General features: G+C 33.2%; 1 protein-coding gene across 1 annotated transcript in view; it reads left to right on the forward strand.

Annotated features, from left to right (window-relative positions):
• Positions 1-3,525: 3,525 nt before the first annotated feature.
• Positions 3,526-15,423, forward strand: part of LOC138715608 (acyl-CoA Delta(11) desaturase-like) — an 84,343-nt gene continuing 72,445 nt past the window's right edge. Inside the window, exon 1 of the mRNA XM_069848682.1 lies at positions 3,526-3,605. Within this exon, the coding sequence (XP_069704783.1) occupies positions 3,526-3,605 (80 nt within the window). The remainder of the gene's footprint in view (positions 3,606-15,423) is intronic.

The following is a 15,423-nucleotide window of genomic DNA, read 5'->3' on the forward strand; positions in this document are numbered from 1 at the left end:
AAATTTATAACTGGGCGTTAAAGCATAGGATGAAAATAAATGGTTCTAAAAGTAAATCTATAACATTTTGTAAAACCCGAGAGGAAACTAGCCTTAATTACGAATTCAGTGGTGTTGTAATTCCGCAAGAACAATGTTGTAAATACCTAGGAGTGTATTTAAACTCCAAACTTTCTTGGGGAGAGCATGTTGATAATGTTACGGGTAAAGCATGGAGGGCACTTCACTTTATTATGAGAATCTTGAGAAAGGCTAGCCCCAAATCGAGGGAAATAGCATATCTAACGTTAGTGCGACCGTTAATGGAATACGGAACTACATGTTGGGATCCCTATAGAATATACCAGATAAATTGCTTAGAAAGAATCCAGTATAGGGCAGCGAAATTTGTTAAAGGTAAAAGAGAAGATGGAAACGATACGATAAAAGAACTTAAATGGGAAACTTTGGAAAACAGACGTAGGAAAACTAGAATAACATCATTATATAGAGCACATCTAGGTCAGAAAGCATGGGTAGACTTAACGGCTCGGTTAGAAAAGCCAACGTACTATGGTAGGAACGATCATGATTTTAAAATCAAATGTAGGAAACAGAAAACGGATGTAGGTAAATTCTCATTTTTAAATAGAACTATAAATGATTGGAATGACCTACCTGCAGCGGTCTTTGAGGGCTGTCCTTCCTTAAGGAGATTCAAGAATCATTTAAAAAGTTGTATATAAAGTAAAAATTAAAATTAAGGTGACATTCAACATTTAATTTTTTTAAGGTGACATGTATTTATCTAGCCTGACGAGTTTACTTCCTTGGTTTGAATTGTAAATTATTTAAAACTAGCGTATAAGAGGGCCTTAGACTAGAAAGACTAGAAATGTTTAGTTTAAATGTAGTTCTGTTTATAAGTATGCATAAGGATGTAATTATTTGACTTATTTGAACTGTTGTATCAGTGAAGCGAGGTGAGTCAGTGAAGTTATGGTTTTACAGTTCCGATCAGTGATAATTTAGAGCGTCAATGAAATGTGTTCTATAGTGTCAGTGAAATGTGTTACAGTGTCAGTGAAATGTGTGCTAAAGTGTCAGTGAAATGCGTCATAGTGCCACTACAGGGAATGAGATGAGAGTAAAGTGAAAGACTATTGAAACTTATGTAGGACGTATACATAATTATGTAGGTTGTATTGTAAAATTAGGTATTTTATTTTATGTTTTATTATTATTGTGTTAAATTGTATTGTGTGTAAAATTGTATTGTGTATTGTAAATTTTATTGTGTATTGGTTATCATTTTATTGTGTATTGTTAATATTGTATATACCACTGCCACCGGGTGCTTGCCCACTTGCAGTGTAAATAAATACATACATACACAACAATTAAAACTTCCCAATAAACGGACAGCGTGAAAGAAAAAAAAAAAGAAAGAGACGATTGTAAATTAAACGGAATTATAACGAAATTCTTTGCAACAACCATTATCGTGCATTTGAACGTTCTTGTACTTAATTAAGGTAAGCAGCACAGTTGTTAGTTGTGATACTGTACGCAAGCAGTCCGTACTTTCTTAGTTTGTCAAGTTGAGTGTTCGGAAGTACAGTCACATTAAAAATGTCACAAAAACGTAAACGTTTGTCACTAAAAGAGAAAGTGGATATTGTAAAGCATAGTGAGAAGGAGAAATTAAGTGTTCGTGAGCTGGCCACAAAGTTTAATGTGGGAAAAACTCAGATTAGTGAAATTTTGAAAAACAAGGATGTTATTTTAGAATCATAAACTGAGAATGCAAATGAGAACACAAAAAGAGCTTTTCCTAAAACTGAGGGGCTTGCCATTGACAATTTAACATATGAATGGTTCTGCCGTGCTAGAGCAAATAAGATGCCTTTATCTGGGATTTCTCCCTGAATGAATACTGTAAACAATCTCACTGTCTACTGTACTGTAGTGTAAAACATAGTGTTGAATCTGTATGAGAAATTTTAATGTACTGTAGGCCTATACAATACATACTAACGATTTTCTAAATAGCGGACACTTCTGAATAACGGACATTTATTTTTTTTTTCCGGCAATGTCCGCTATTGGGAAGTTTCAATGTAATTAGAACTGGCCTCTTGACCCATTGGCCATTATTGACATAGATTACTACGATAACTACCAGTGCTGCAAAAAAGCATAACTGGACTGGTTATTATAATGGCATTTGTCTGTATTTCTGTGTATTGTATTAAATATTTCACTATAGCTAGTTATTTCTTTTTTTATGCAATTCACTCAGATTAGTGAAATTTTGAAAAACAAGGATGTTATTTTAAAATCATACACTGAGAATGCAAATGAGAACACAAAAAGAGCTTTTCCTAAAACTGAGGGGCTTGCCATTGACAATTTAACATATGAATGGTTCTGCCGTGCTAGAGCAAATAAGATGCCTTTATCTGAGATTTCTCTCTGGATGAATACTGTAAACAATCTCACTGTCTACTGTATTGTGCTGTAAAATATAGTGTTGAATATGTATGAGAAATTTTAATGTACTGTAGGCCTATACAATACATACTAACGATTTTCTAAATAGCGGACACTTCTGAATAACGGACATTTAATTTCTTCCTGGCGATGTCCGCTATTGGGAAGTTTCACTGTAATTAGAACTGGCCTCTTGACCCATTGGCCATTATTGACATAGAATACTACGATAACTACCGCTGCTGCAAAAAAGCATAACTGGACTGGTTATTATAACGTCATTTGTCTGTAATTCTGTGTATTGTATTAAATATTTCACTATAGCTAGTTATTTCTTTTTTTATGCAATTCACTCAGATTAGTGAAATTTTGAAAAACAAGGATGTTATTTTAAAATCATACACTGAGAATGCAAATGAGAACACAAAAAGAGCTTTTCCTAAAACTGAGGGGCTTGCCATTGACAATTTAACATATGAATGGTTCTGCCGTGCTAGAGCAAATAAGATGCCTTTATCTGGGATTTCTCTCTGAATGAATACTGTAAACAATCTCACTGTCTACTGTACTGTAGTGTAAAACATAGTGTTGAATACGTATGAGAAATTTTAATGTACTGTAGGCCTATACAATACATACTAACGATTTTCTAATTAGCGGACACTTCTGAATAACGGACATTTATTTTTTTTTCCGGCAATGTCCGCTATTGGGAAGTTTCACTGTAATTAAAACTGGCCTCTTGACCCATTGGCCATTATTGACATAGATTACTACGATAACTACCACTGCTGCAAAAAAGCAGAACTGGGCTGGTTATTATAATGGAATTTGTCTGTATTTCTGTGTATTGTATTAAATATTTCACTATAGCTAGTTATTTCTTTTTTTTTTTTAATGTAATTCGCAATATGGTATGTGTCGCAATGCGTAGGGCTAAACACTATTTATGACTTTGTTACTCTAGTGTCCTATTTTACCAAATTTGACAACGTTGCTATGATTACCAATATATTCCAATTGTGTATTGTTCAGCAATGGTTGTTCTTAAAAATGTTTTGTAGACCTGACGACTTGTTCCGCGACCCACAGTTTGAGAAACGCTGCTTTAGTCTGCTGGTCAAAGTGCTACTGTACGTGCAGTGCTGCATATAATCTACACTATGCTTCACGTAACTTCAGATACATAGAACTTAACTGGGGGAAAAAAAAAAAAAAAAAAAAAACTTTATGATAAGTAAAAAAGGCTTCTTTTAGGAGGGGATATCTGAAAATTAACATTATGTACTGCCACTAGTGACTTTGAACAAATCGATAAGTCCACGAGTCACTTTAGTGACCAATAGACTTCTCTAGAGAAGTTCAAAATTACGTGCTGTATTTGCTAGAATTTTTTAAAGACTAAAACCAATGGAAATAATGAAACAAATAAAATTAGTTTTGGTGTTCGGAGCCCAAGCGTGTCAAATTTTTTCGTTTATTTCCTCCTTTGTTGCTTGGCAAAATCTTTCAAACGCCATATTGTTGTTCGCATCTCGCGTTTGCTTTCATTTCACACAGGTTGTTATTCCTGATCAGTGTTGCCAATTCAGTGGTTTTCCCGCTAGATCTAGCGTTTTTCAGTGTTAGTTTAGCGGACAAAATTTATGAAATTTGTAATGGGGATTTAACGGGTATTTTTAACACTCACAGCGGCAAAACAATCTAATTTTACATTGACAATATAGCAATTTAGCCATTTCTGCACGGTTTCATAGTGGATTTTTTAGAATCGAGTTGGCAACACTGTTCCTGATCGATAGGGATCATGAAATAACATCTGAGCGATAATGTAGTATGGTCCACAATTTGAAGACTGGACATAGAAAGGCTGTAAGTGCCAATATATTTCAAAATTAGTTTTTCCAAAAAAAGAAAAGTATGTCCCTGACTCAATCCACTGACAAAAATGATAAGTCCCATTGTAATAGTATATTATGCACCGAGCCTATAATGAATGTAATTAAGAAGTGAGTATGAATATTTATGAAACGAGCCCAAGTGAGTTTCATAATTTTCATACGAGCTTCTTAATTACCATTATAGGCGAGTTTCATACGACTTTTTATGCTCGACCATATTTCTAACTTCATATTATTAATTTTTGAGCAATGTCCGTATGTTGTGAGATGTGCGCAGATGCGAAAGTATTGATTTTTTCCGAGGAACAGATGTCCACATTGACCTTGCTAGGCCATAAGAACCTACAGAGATAACATTGAAATTAAATTTGACATTGAAAAACGAGATGACAAATTGAATTTATTTCAATATTATTTACAATTAACGCTAATTATTATAGTAACAGAACGTAACCTTCTGCGACAGTATTGGATTTCCAGCCTCCGTGACTTTTCGCTAATTCTCTTTCGATTGCATATCCGAGAATAATCGATACTTGCGGTTTTATAACGGTACAAAGCTGACCTGTCATTGGCTGAACAGTTGTAACCTAAGTCGTCATTGGCTGAAAGACCTGACCTTTAATGAGTAGGTGTACTTTAATGACATGCATTAAAGGACTGCTACCAGGTGTATAATTACTACCTTTCGGCATGGTCGAGCATAAAATTATTTAGGTCCTAGCTTCTCCCACAGATGACGAAAATGTATGATATTACATTACTAGATGCACAAGAAAGCCCTGTTTTCTACAGTTTGTTTCTTCGGCACGTACAGAAACTTTTATGTATAGTCTTCAATTAATTATCGATGTCATATTCAATGTTTTGTTTAATTTGATTGGCCTATATCAATTAATGACTAACATATAAGCGGAATAGTTAATCTAATCTTATATCGAATCATGGGACGGAATTATTCTTAGTAGAAGCGGACAAATTTCATCACTCTTTTTTATATTTACTTCTGAAAATAATTACAAATTTCACTTTCAAAAATGCTTCTTTTGGGATTGCCAGTGGGCAATACCCATAAACAAGTGTCAAGTTATTTTATTTTATTTTTGTTTTCTTTTCTCTGTTACTGTTATTCCCAACTATAATGTATTTATTTATGTACAATAAAGTTTACTTAATTAATTTTAAAAAATGCTTGCATGCGATAAAATATATAACCGTTTTCTAGCACCACAAATAAAGCATTCTAAATGTTAATAAAAGCAGAATCAAAGAGACTGTAATATAACAAATTATAACCGTGAGAGAGCTGACGATAAGTTGATAACAGATAGTAAATTTCTTAAAATGAAAAGGATTAAAAACTTCCAATGAAAAACCTTTAACATTGTTTTCTTGATAACTGATCAAAAGTCATGTTGAATCCCTGATCCCAGCGGATTGTCCAAAATTAGCAACATACGTCCCACACGATGAAAGCTAAATCCTAAATTACCAAACACTATGGATTATCTGCACTTTGCACTGGACGATTTCAGTGAACTTGAAAAAAATTAGTAGTTTTCATTCATTAATAAATTGTAGCGACACCGATATTTCTTCCCAACAACGTTTTAAATATTTTACGTTCATTCCTCCACATTTCCACTTTAAAACTGTTCTACGTCCCTTAAGTAGAACAATGAACCACGGAGTGAGACAAATGTTCAAGCGCTTGGCGCTCACACAGTTTAGTTTCCACAGCCCTATAACCCCTTGGAAATACGCGAGCTTGCATGTCTATTAATACTTTATTAATAGAAATATTCCGTTTGCTTTGATGTGTAAAGGTTCCCTGATTCATAAAATGTTGCAGTTTTATAATATCGCTCCAGATTCCTCAAAATAACGTAACGCACACGACTCGTAATTTCATAAGATAACCATGGTAACATCTTCGAATATACTTCTCATCAATAACATGCGAAAAGGTTGTTATCGCAGTTGCGATTCGACACTGTTTTAAGTGCTAATGCAATGCAGGTATGTCGTTTATTGATAAGATATGGCATACCAGATTCTTTATACTGAAAAAAATTGCCTGAAATGGAACAATTAAAATAATTTGTATCTTTTCGTCTTCATATAATATATGAGCATATTATGCTGGTACTCATAAGAGTTGTACTTACTGTGACGATTAAGTTTCTTCTGTGGAATGAAGCACTGAAGTCTTTCTGGACTATTTGCGTGTTGAGCTCCATGACGAACCAGGGATGCCCGCAGTTCCGCTGTCTTCAAGACACTCCTTCCTACAACAGATAATGAGGTAGAGGTCAGAAGCAGCCGGCAATGATTTGTACACTGCTGTGAGCAAAACGTATGAGTCTGAAAACGGTATTCCTCATTATTATTATTATTATTATTATTATTATTATTATCAGGGAACGGATTTATATGGACTAAAAATATATGAAATATGTAAATATATATGTAGTTATTTTTACCAAAATATGGAATTAAATATGGATTTTTACCAAAATATGGAATTAAATATGGACTTAAAATTATAAAAAAATGACTATGTACGTTAAATATTGGTACATTTTAATCAAACTAAACAAAAAATATAATGGACGTACCTTATCTTCCAATGTAGTTTCAACAAAACACAATTTTTATTGTCTGTTACCATAACAATAGGTTACAAACATTTCTTTCAAGTGCTGAAAAGTGAATCTTCTTCTATTGTCTCTGAGGATAGATTTATACTGACTAAAAGAGCGTTCGACGTCACAAGAAGTAACTGGTACATAATTCAATTTCACAATGTCTGCTGGGGATAAGTCCAAGTTAATCTTCACTGTTGATTCACCACTCATCACAGCAACAACCTTTTGTAGTTCTTCATATCCAGGGTTTTTTGAAAGTACAGTGTCCACCTTAGCTCTTACTGCATCTGCAACTTTACCTCTACCACGATTCAGTTGTTCCACAGTACTATTTATAATTTTAAAACTTTCAGATAGTGAAAGGTGCCTATTTTGGAGACTTTTGAGCGTTTTTATGATGCATGAAAATGTATGCTGAATGTGAGCTAAGTCATTCTTCACACTTATGTCACAGGTAACTGTTTTCGCAGTATCAATTGAGACTGCATCTTCAGAGTCCAATGCAAGGAGAACATTGTTAATAGAGTCTATATGTTCGGCATAATATTCAACTGCTTCTAGCCATGTACCCCATCTAGTTAAAATTGGCTTTGGTGGCAATGGAATTTCAGGGTACATTTCTTTCAACACGTTAACTCTACTGGGAGCTTTGAGAAATACTTTTTTCACTGATGAAATCAACAAATCTACTTTAGGGAAATTGTCTCTGACCACTTCTGCCACACGATGAAATGCATGCGCCACACAAGTAAAATGAGTCAATTTAGGATATACAACAGATAATGCTTGTCCAGCTTTGACCATATAAGGGGCAGCATCGCTAATAAAGAATAACACATTATCGTACATAATACCCTTTGGCCACAGGATACCCATAGCTTCGTTGAACAGTTTAACTATAGTTTTGTTATTGCACTTTTCTAGAACATCACAATGTAAAAGAATTCGTTCAGAATATTGTTCACTTAACAAACCGATAACTACATTACCAACAAGTCTACCTTCTTTGTCGGGAGTCTCATCAATGGAAACCCAAATTGAACTATCTTTAATTTCATCTCTTATCTTCTGTATTGTCTCATCGTAGATGGATGGAGCATACGTCTTCCTAAGTGTTGACTCATCCGGGATTGTATGTTGAGTATATTTTTCAAGGAATTCCCTGAAGACCTTATTCTTTAGTTTGTAGAGAGGAATATCAGCAGAGATGAGAGAACGGCACAGGTCGATGTTAAACTCAGATCTTACATTCGATGTTGTTGGTTGTGTTAAAAACAATTGTCTCTGCTTGGAATTTAGTTGTTTGTTGGCCTGATGTTTACTAGTTTTAATGTGTTGTTGCACCAGGAACTTTTGTGTAGATGATACTGCACACTGACACAAATTACAAAATAATATTTTATTGTCAGTTGATAAACCATCTTCTTTAAATTCTGAAATGTAACTTGTTAGTTTTGATTTTAAATTGACTGAATGACGTACTTTTGGCATATTTACCGTCTTTATAGTATGATTTACAAAACTGAACCTATGTGTACTCTGACTGGCATTTAACTGTTGAGCTGCACAACTGAAGTCTGTTAAAAATTTTAAATTAAATTAATACAGTTTTGTAACTTACTTTCCCATTGTTGATAGGACTGCTAATTTTCAAATAACTCTGATGTTAAAGGGATTACTGAACATGTGTTTAAATCTCTATTGTTGAAATGTATTTTTAAAAGTTAATGGAATTTTGTTTTGTTTTATTGTTAAACCTAATATAATATGGACTGTTTTATATGAAATATGGAAAATATATGGAAATTAACGAAAATATGTACTAAACTCTAAAATATGGAAAAATATGGAAAATAAAAGTAGGATTTTTCAACCCTACACATTGTGAAACATAAAGATAATGCAAAATATAAATTATATTAGCTTTATAAGTAAATATGTATTTACATATAAATCCTTTCCCTGATTATTATTATTATTATTATTATTATTATTATTATTATTCAAATAATCAAACAACATAAATACAAAAATAATGAGAAATAAAAGAAAACATGAAAACACCGTACAATACAGACGTGGACAAATTATAAACAAAATTGACGATTTTTATGATAATTCTGTTTACAAAATTTGACTTTTCAATTTAGACTACAGTTGACAATTTTGCATATTTCTATCATTACAATAGATAGAAATATGCAAATATGTCAACTGTAGTTTAAATTGAAGAGTCAAATTTTGAAAAAATATAATATAATAAAAATCTTCATATTTTGCTAATAATTAGTAAATATGCAAAAATGTCAACTGCGGTTTAAACTGAAGAGTCAAATTTTGTAAAAACATAAAATAAAAATCTTCAGTTTTACTAATAATTTGGAAATATCCAATATGTAAACTGTAGTCCAAATTGAAGAGTCAAATTTTGTAAAAATATATAATAAAAATCTTCAGTTTTGCTAATAATTTGTAAATATGCAAAAATATCCAATGTAGTTCAAATTGACGAGTCAAATTTTGTAAAAAAAAATATACAATACAAATCTTCAATTTTGCTAATAATTTCGAAATACGCAAAAATGTCAACTGTAGTCTAAGCTGAAGAATCATATTTTGTAAAAATATGTAATGAAAATCTTCAATTTTGCTAATAATTTCGAAATACGCAAAAATGTCAACTGTAGTCTAAGCTGAAGAATCATATTTTGTAAAAATATGTAATGAAAATCTTCAATTTTGCTAATAATTTCGAAATACGCAAAAATGTCAACTATAGTCTAAGCTTAAGAATCATATTTTGTAAAAATATGTAATACAAATCTTCAATTTTGCTAATAATTTCGAAATACGCAAAAATGTCAACTGTAGTCTAAGCTGAAGAATCATATTTTGTAAAAATATGTAATACAAATCTTCAATTTTGCTAATAATTTCGAAATACGCAAAAATGTCAACTGTAGTCTAAGCTGAAGAATCATATTTTGTAAAAATATGTAATACAAATCTTCAATTTTGCTAATAATTTCGAAATACGCAAAAATGTCAACTGTAGTCTAAGCTGAAGAATCATATTTTGTAAAAATATGTAATACAAATCTTCAATTTTGCTAATAATTTCGAAATACGCAAAAATGTCAACTGTAGTCTAAGCTGAAGAATCATATTTTGTAAAAATATGTAATACAAATCTTCAATTTTGCTAATAATTTCGAAATACGCAAAAATGTCAACTGTAGTCTAAGCTGAAGAATCATATTTTGTAAAAATATGTAATAAAAATCTTCAATTTTGCTAATAATTTCGAAATACGCAAAAATGTCAACTGTAGGTTAAGCTGAAGAATCATATTTTGTAAAAATATGTAATACAAATCTTCAATTTTGCTAATAATTTCGAAATACGCAAAAATGTCAACTGTAGTCTAAGCTGAAGAATCATATTTTGTAAAAATATGTAATACAAATCTTCAATTTTGCTAATAATTTGTCCACGTCTGTATAACAAAAAAGTACACGTTCATCTCCGTTAAAACTTCAAATCATACTTGAAGAACAGAGCGGTCAGATTATCTTTCGGCCGATGGAGAGAGGGACCTGACGCAGTGTGGTTTCATCTGGCTCCCAGGATTTTCGCTCCGTAACGTTGCGCTCATTTTTACTTATATTGTGCACAGCATACAAACAAATATAATTTATTAGGTAATGAAAAATATCCTGTGTTATAAAAGGTGCTCAAAGTGGTGGCCATCTTGATTCACACAGCCTGAAATCTTGTGATGAAATTTGCATTAACACGCTAACCTTCCTGTTCACTAATTCTAGTAGAGTACTCTTATTTTCGCTTTTATTTCTTCGATGATGTGAGGTTACTTCTATAGACTCGGTATTATAGGGATCCCCACAAATAATAGTCGCACACTGTAAAGCTGGGAAACGTGCGGGTCATAAAACTTTGTAAATAATTTTGTCATTAAAAATGTCCTGGATCTTTTCCGAGGAGTAGTGGATGAAGTCCAAATTGTAAGAGTTCGCCGGCAAATGGTAGCAGTTCCCTTTGCCTCAAATTATTTGTCCACGAAGTTCTGAGCCACAGTGGATCAAGTCACCAAAGCTTCGCTTCAATTATTAATATAGCGCGTGTTTCTATCTTATGAATCTAGAATTTGAAAATGAATTCTGGTTCAGAAGAAGCTTTCGACTTTCCAGTATAGGTTTGAAACTCAAGATAGTAATGGTAGGGTTTGATGATGCATTTTTAAAGCTGAAGTCCGCAGTGTTTTAGATTCCCGGGGAAAACGGTAACTATAGCTGCTGCATTCATGAATCTGGTGCGAGATTCTCAGACAAATAGGAACAATTAACCACAATTCCTCGTATTAGGTAGCTCATTTTCGCCTAGTGACCGAAAGTTTCGTGTTGTGGAGTCGTGGTCACGAATATTTTCTCAGAATTTTACAACTGAAGACTGTATTGAAGCAATAAAGAATGAAAAGATTAAGAATCCTTTCAAAGTAATCAAAGTAACAATACTTGAGATTTTGCCCACCGAAAAACTTGAGAAAATGATAGTCTATAGAACGAAGGCCGATGATGACCAGCTAGTTAAAATGTTTTGAAATGAAGTGGAGGCGAAAAGAACCTTGAACTCTTCAGTTCAAAACTACGTTGAACAAACTGATGGATTCCTCATAGTCTATTGACTATCATTTTCTCAAGTATTTTGGTGGGTAAAATCTCAAGTATTGTTACTTTGATTATTTTGAAAGGATTCTTAATCTTTTCATTCTTTATTGCTTCAATACAGTCTTCAGTTGTAAAATTCTGAGAAAATATTCGTGACCACGACTCCACAACACGAAACTTTCGGTCACTAGGCGAAAATGAGCTACCTAATACGAGGAATTGTGGTTAATTGTTTCTATTTGTCTGAGAATCTTGCACCAGATTCATGAATGCAGCAGCTATAGTTACCGTTTTCCCCGGGAATCTAAAACACTGCGGACTTAAGCTTTAAAAATGCATCATCAAACCCTACCATTATTATCTTGAGTTTCAAACCCATACTGGAAAGTCGAAAACTTCTTCTGAACCAGAATTAATTTTCAAATTCTAGATTCATAAGATAGAAACACGCGCTATATTAATAATTGAAGCAAAGCTTTGGTGACTTGATCCACTGTAGCTCAGAAGACCTTCTCTATATAGCACCAAGGACAGTTACCATATCGAAGAAAACAGATATGATGTCTCTTTTACGATTCATCCCAAACGTGGCTCATAACCACTTCAAAAAACAGTCACAAGGTCGATGGCACGTGCTTTCGGATAACGATGTGACCTTCTACGTCGATGAATTATAAGCTGAATTGTGAAAGAACAGAGTCTTTGATTTTCTTGCAAAGAAATAATAAAATTCTATTATTGACACATTTTGCTTATTTGATTCATATTCATGAAAAAAAATATTCAAAGCTAAAATGGATCAAGTCCACTTTTTTTTTCAAAATGTGATGAGCATTAATCAACACCATAGCAGCTGAGACGTCATAAGTTGGTCTCTCTAAAGAAATGTAGAACAATAAAATGACTGCCAGCCAAATTAGATAAATTCTTCACTAGAGCAAGTTAAATTTAAGTCAAATGATGTTAAAGCTAGGTCTCATGGACTTGATCCCCTTTACAACTGAGCGCCTAATTTGTTATGCGTGTTATCTGTGCATTACTTACATTACACCATGAACTCAATGTTCGATTAATGTACAATTAAGGGTATATGTACGTGAAAGACCACAATTATTATCAGAAAATGCAGGCTCTATATTTCTACAATTTTATAAGGAAATAAACTCACAATTGGACAAAAATTACAAGGTACCACAACAAGACTTATTAGAACTTAAATATCTGATAAAAGTATAAAAAGCTTACTAATAATATTTTTAAGAATTCACTTCAAATTAAATTTTCCAAAATTTGAATGTTTTCACACATATCATTTCATAACTGGACAACTATTAGAGACAGAATTATGAAATTTTGTACACTGATTTAACATGAATTTATGCAAAAGGTAGACTAAAATAATGCCCATATCTTTGAAAATAGAAAAATTAGATCACAAAACATTATGTAAATTTTAATATATTTTATGCTCGACCATGCCGAAATGTAGTAATTATACACCTGGTAGCAGACCTTTAATGCACGTCATTAAAGTACACCTACTCATTAAAGGTCAGGTCTTTCAGCCAATGACGACTCAGGTTACAACTGTTCAGCCAATGACAGGTCAGCTTTCTATCGTTATAAAACCGCAAGTATCGATTATTCTCGGATATGCAATCGAAACAGAATTAGCGAAAAGTCACGGAGGCTGGAAATCAAATACTGTCGCAGAAGGTTATGTTCTGTTACTATAATAATTAGCGTTAATTGTAAATAATATTGAAATAAATTCAATTTGTCATCTCGTTTTTCAATGTCTAATTTAATTTCAATGTTATCTCTGTAGGTTCTTATGGCCTAGCAAGTTCAATGTGGACATCTGTTCCTCGGAAAAAATCAATACTTTCGCATCTGCGCACATCTCACAACATACGGACATTGCTAAAAAATTAATAATATCAAGTTAGAAATATGGTCGAGCATAAAAAGTCGTATGAAACTCGCCTATAATGGTAATTAAGAAGCTCGTATGAAAATTATGAAACTCGCTTGGGCTCGTTTCATAAATATTCATACTCACTTCTTAATTACCTTCATTATAAGCTCGTTGCATAATGTACTATTATATAGGACAAATAAAAAATTAATTGTATTAAAGTAAACAACTCTACATGTCTGAGAGTAATCTACTTTTCAGAAATAAGTGTTTATTACATGCAGGAAAAATATTAAAGACGTCAGAGAGACCATAGCAATGTTATGGTTACCAAATGATGTAACGGCAGAATTTTTTTGTTCATACACTGATGAAACTGGTTTGAAAAATATTATTAGTAACCATTTTTATAATTTTATTAGATATTTAGGTTCTAATAAGTCTTGTTGTGTTACCCTGTAATTTTTGTCCAAGTGTGAGTTCATTTTCTTACAAAATTTTAGAAATTTAGAACCTGCATTTTCTGATGTTTGTGGTCGTTCATATACCCTACATATACCCTTAATTAAAAGCAAAGTATCCTACTTTACATCCATGATCAAATACCATCATTACAATAAAATAAGCAAAGAAAACTATAATTAATCATTGTAGATTTGGATGGCTACAGATTGACTGTCGATTCTCGTGGTAACAGTTAACATTGAAGATAAAATCTAATACCTTAAATGATAGGCTACAGTCAAGAGAGATGCTGTGGCAGAATTAATCACCCATAAACGGCGTGTCAAAGATTCTAGAATACATTATAGGAGGCCCAAAAAATTCCTAGAAAACAACGAGGCTGTAGGCCTCTGTCTTGATCATAAAGGGTGCGTCAGAAAGAACGGATGGATTTCAAACTATCGATATGCAACGAGGAGAGAGATATAGTGAGGGGGACCACGACTGTTGGGTCAGCCATAGAATGCAGTTTCAGTTGAGAATATGGTGTTGGTCTGGTGTACAACGTGCTTTCATCGTAGAGACATTTTTGAAAAATGAAGAGTCTGTGATCGCCACTCAGGACTCATTTCGACATCGGATGTCACGCTAGGATTCCAACTCGGAATACAATTTTGCGGTGGGAGGCTTCATTTCGTATCACAGGTTCAACATTAAAGAAGAAATCACCTGGACGAAATTCTATTGCACTGAGATTGTCCGAGGCTACGGTAAGATCTCGCGCCCTGCGACTTCTTTCTTTGGGACCATTTGAAGGCGTAAGTTTGTAAACATCGATCACATACACTGGACGATCTGAAGACAGCGATTCGTGAAGAAATCGTGGCAATTGCACCAGCTATGACTGTGAAAGTGATGGCGAACATCAGAAAACGCCTCGATGCCTGTATTGAAAGCCAAGGACATCATATGGATAATGTTGTTTTACATAAATAAACTGCATGTATTGGTGAATATGTTGATAACAATAAATTTTTGATTTGATGAATCTTTACAATTTTCTTGCCATGTGAAATCCATCCGTTCTCTCTGACGCACCCTGTATATGCCAAATGTAAAGCTATCACGCACTTTTGTACAACACGTCTTCTACTTTCGACAGTTTACTGTTTCAGTATTCTGTATCCATAATCTAAAAACTGTGATGTCTGTTCTCTTCATTTACCACGAAGGCAATGGAAAAAAAAAAGATCCAAAGTGTTGATATGAAAGTTGGAAGTGGGCAACTACTGGGATGGAATATGCAGATCTTCCAGCAGAATAAAAGCCACAGAAGACTGGGTAAACGCTTAGTA

This window comes from Periplaneta americana, chromosome 15 (genome assembly GCF_040183065.1).
Source record: "Periplaneta americana isolate PAMFEO1 chromosome 15, P.americana_PAMFEO1_priV1, whole genome shotgun sequence".
In the NCBI taxonomy this organism is placed as follows: Eukaryota; Metazoa; Arthropoda; class Insecta; order Blattodea; family Blattidae; genus Periplaneta; species Periplaneta americana.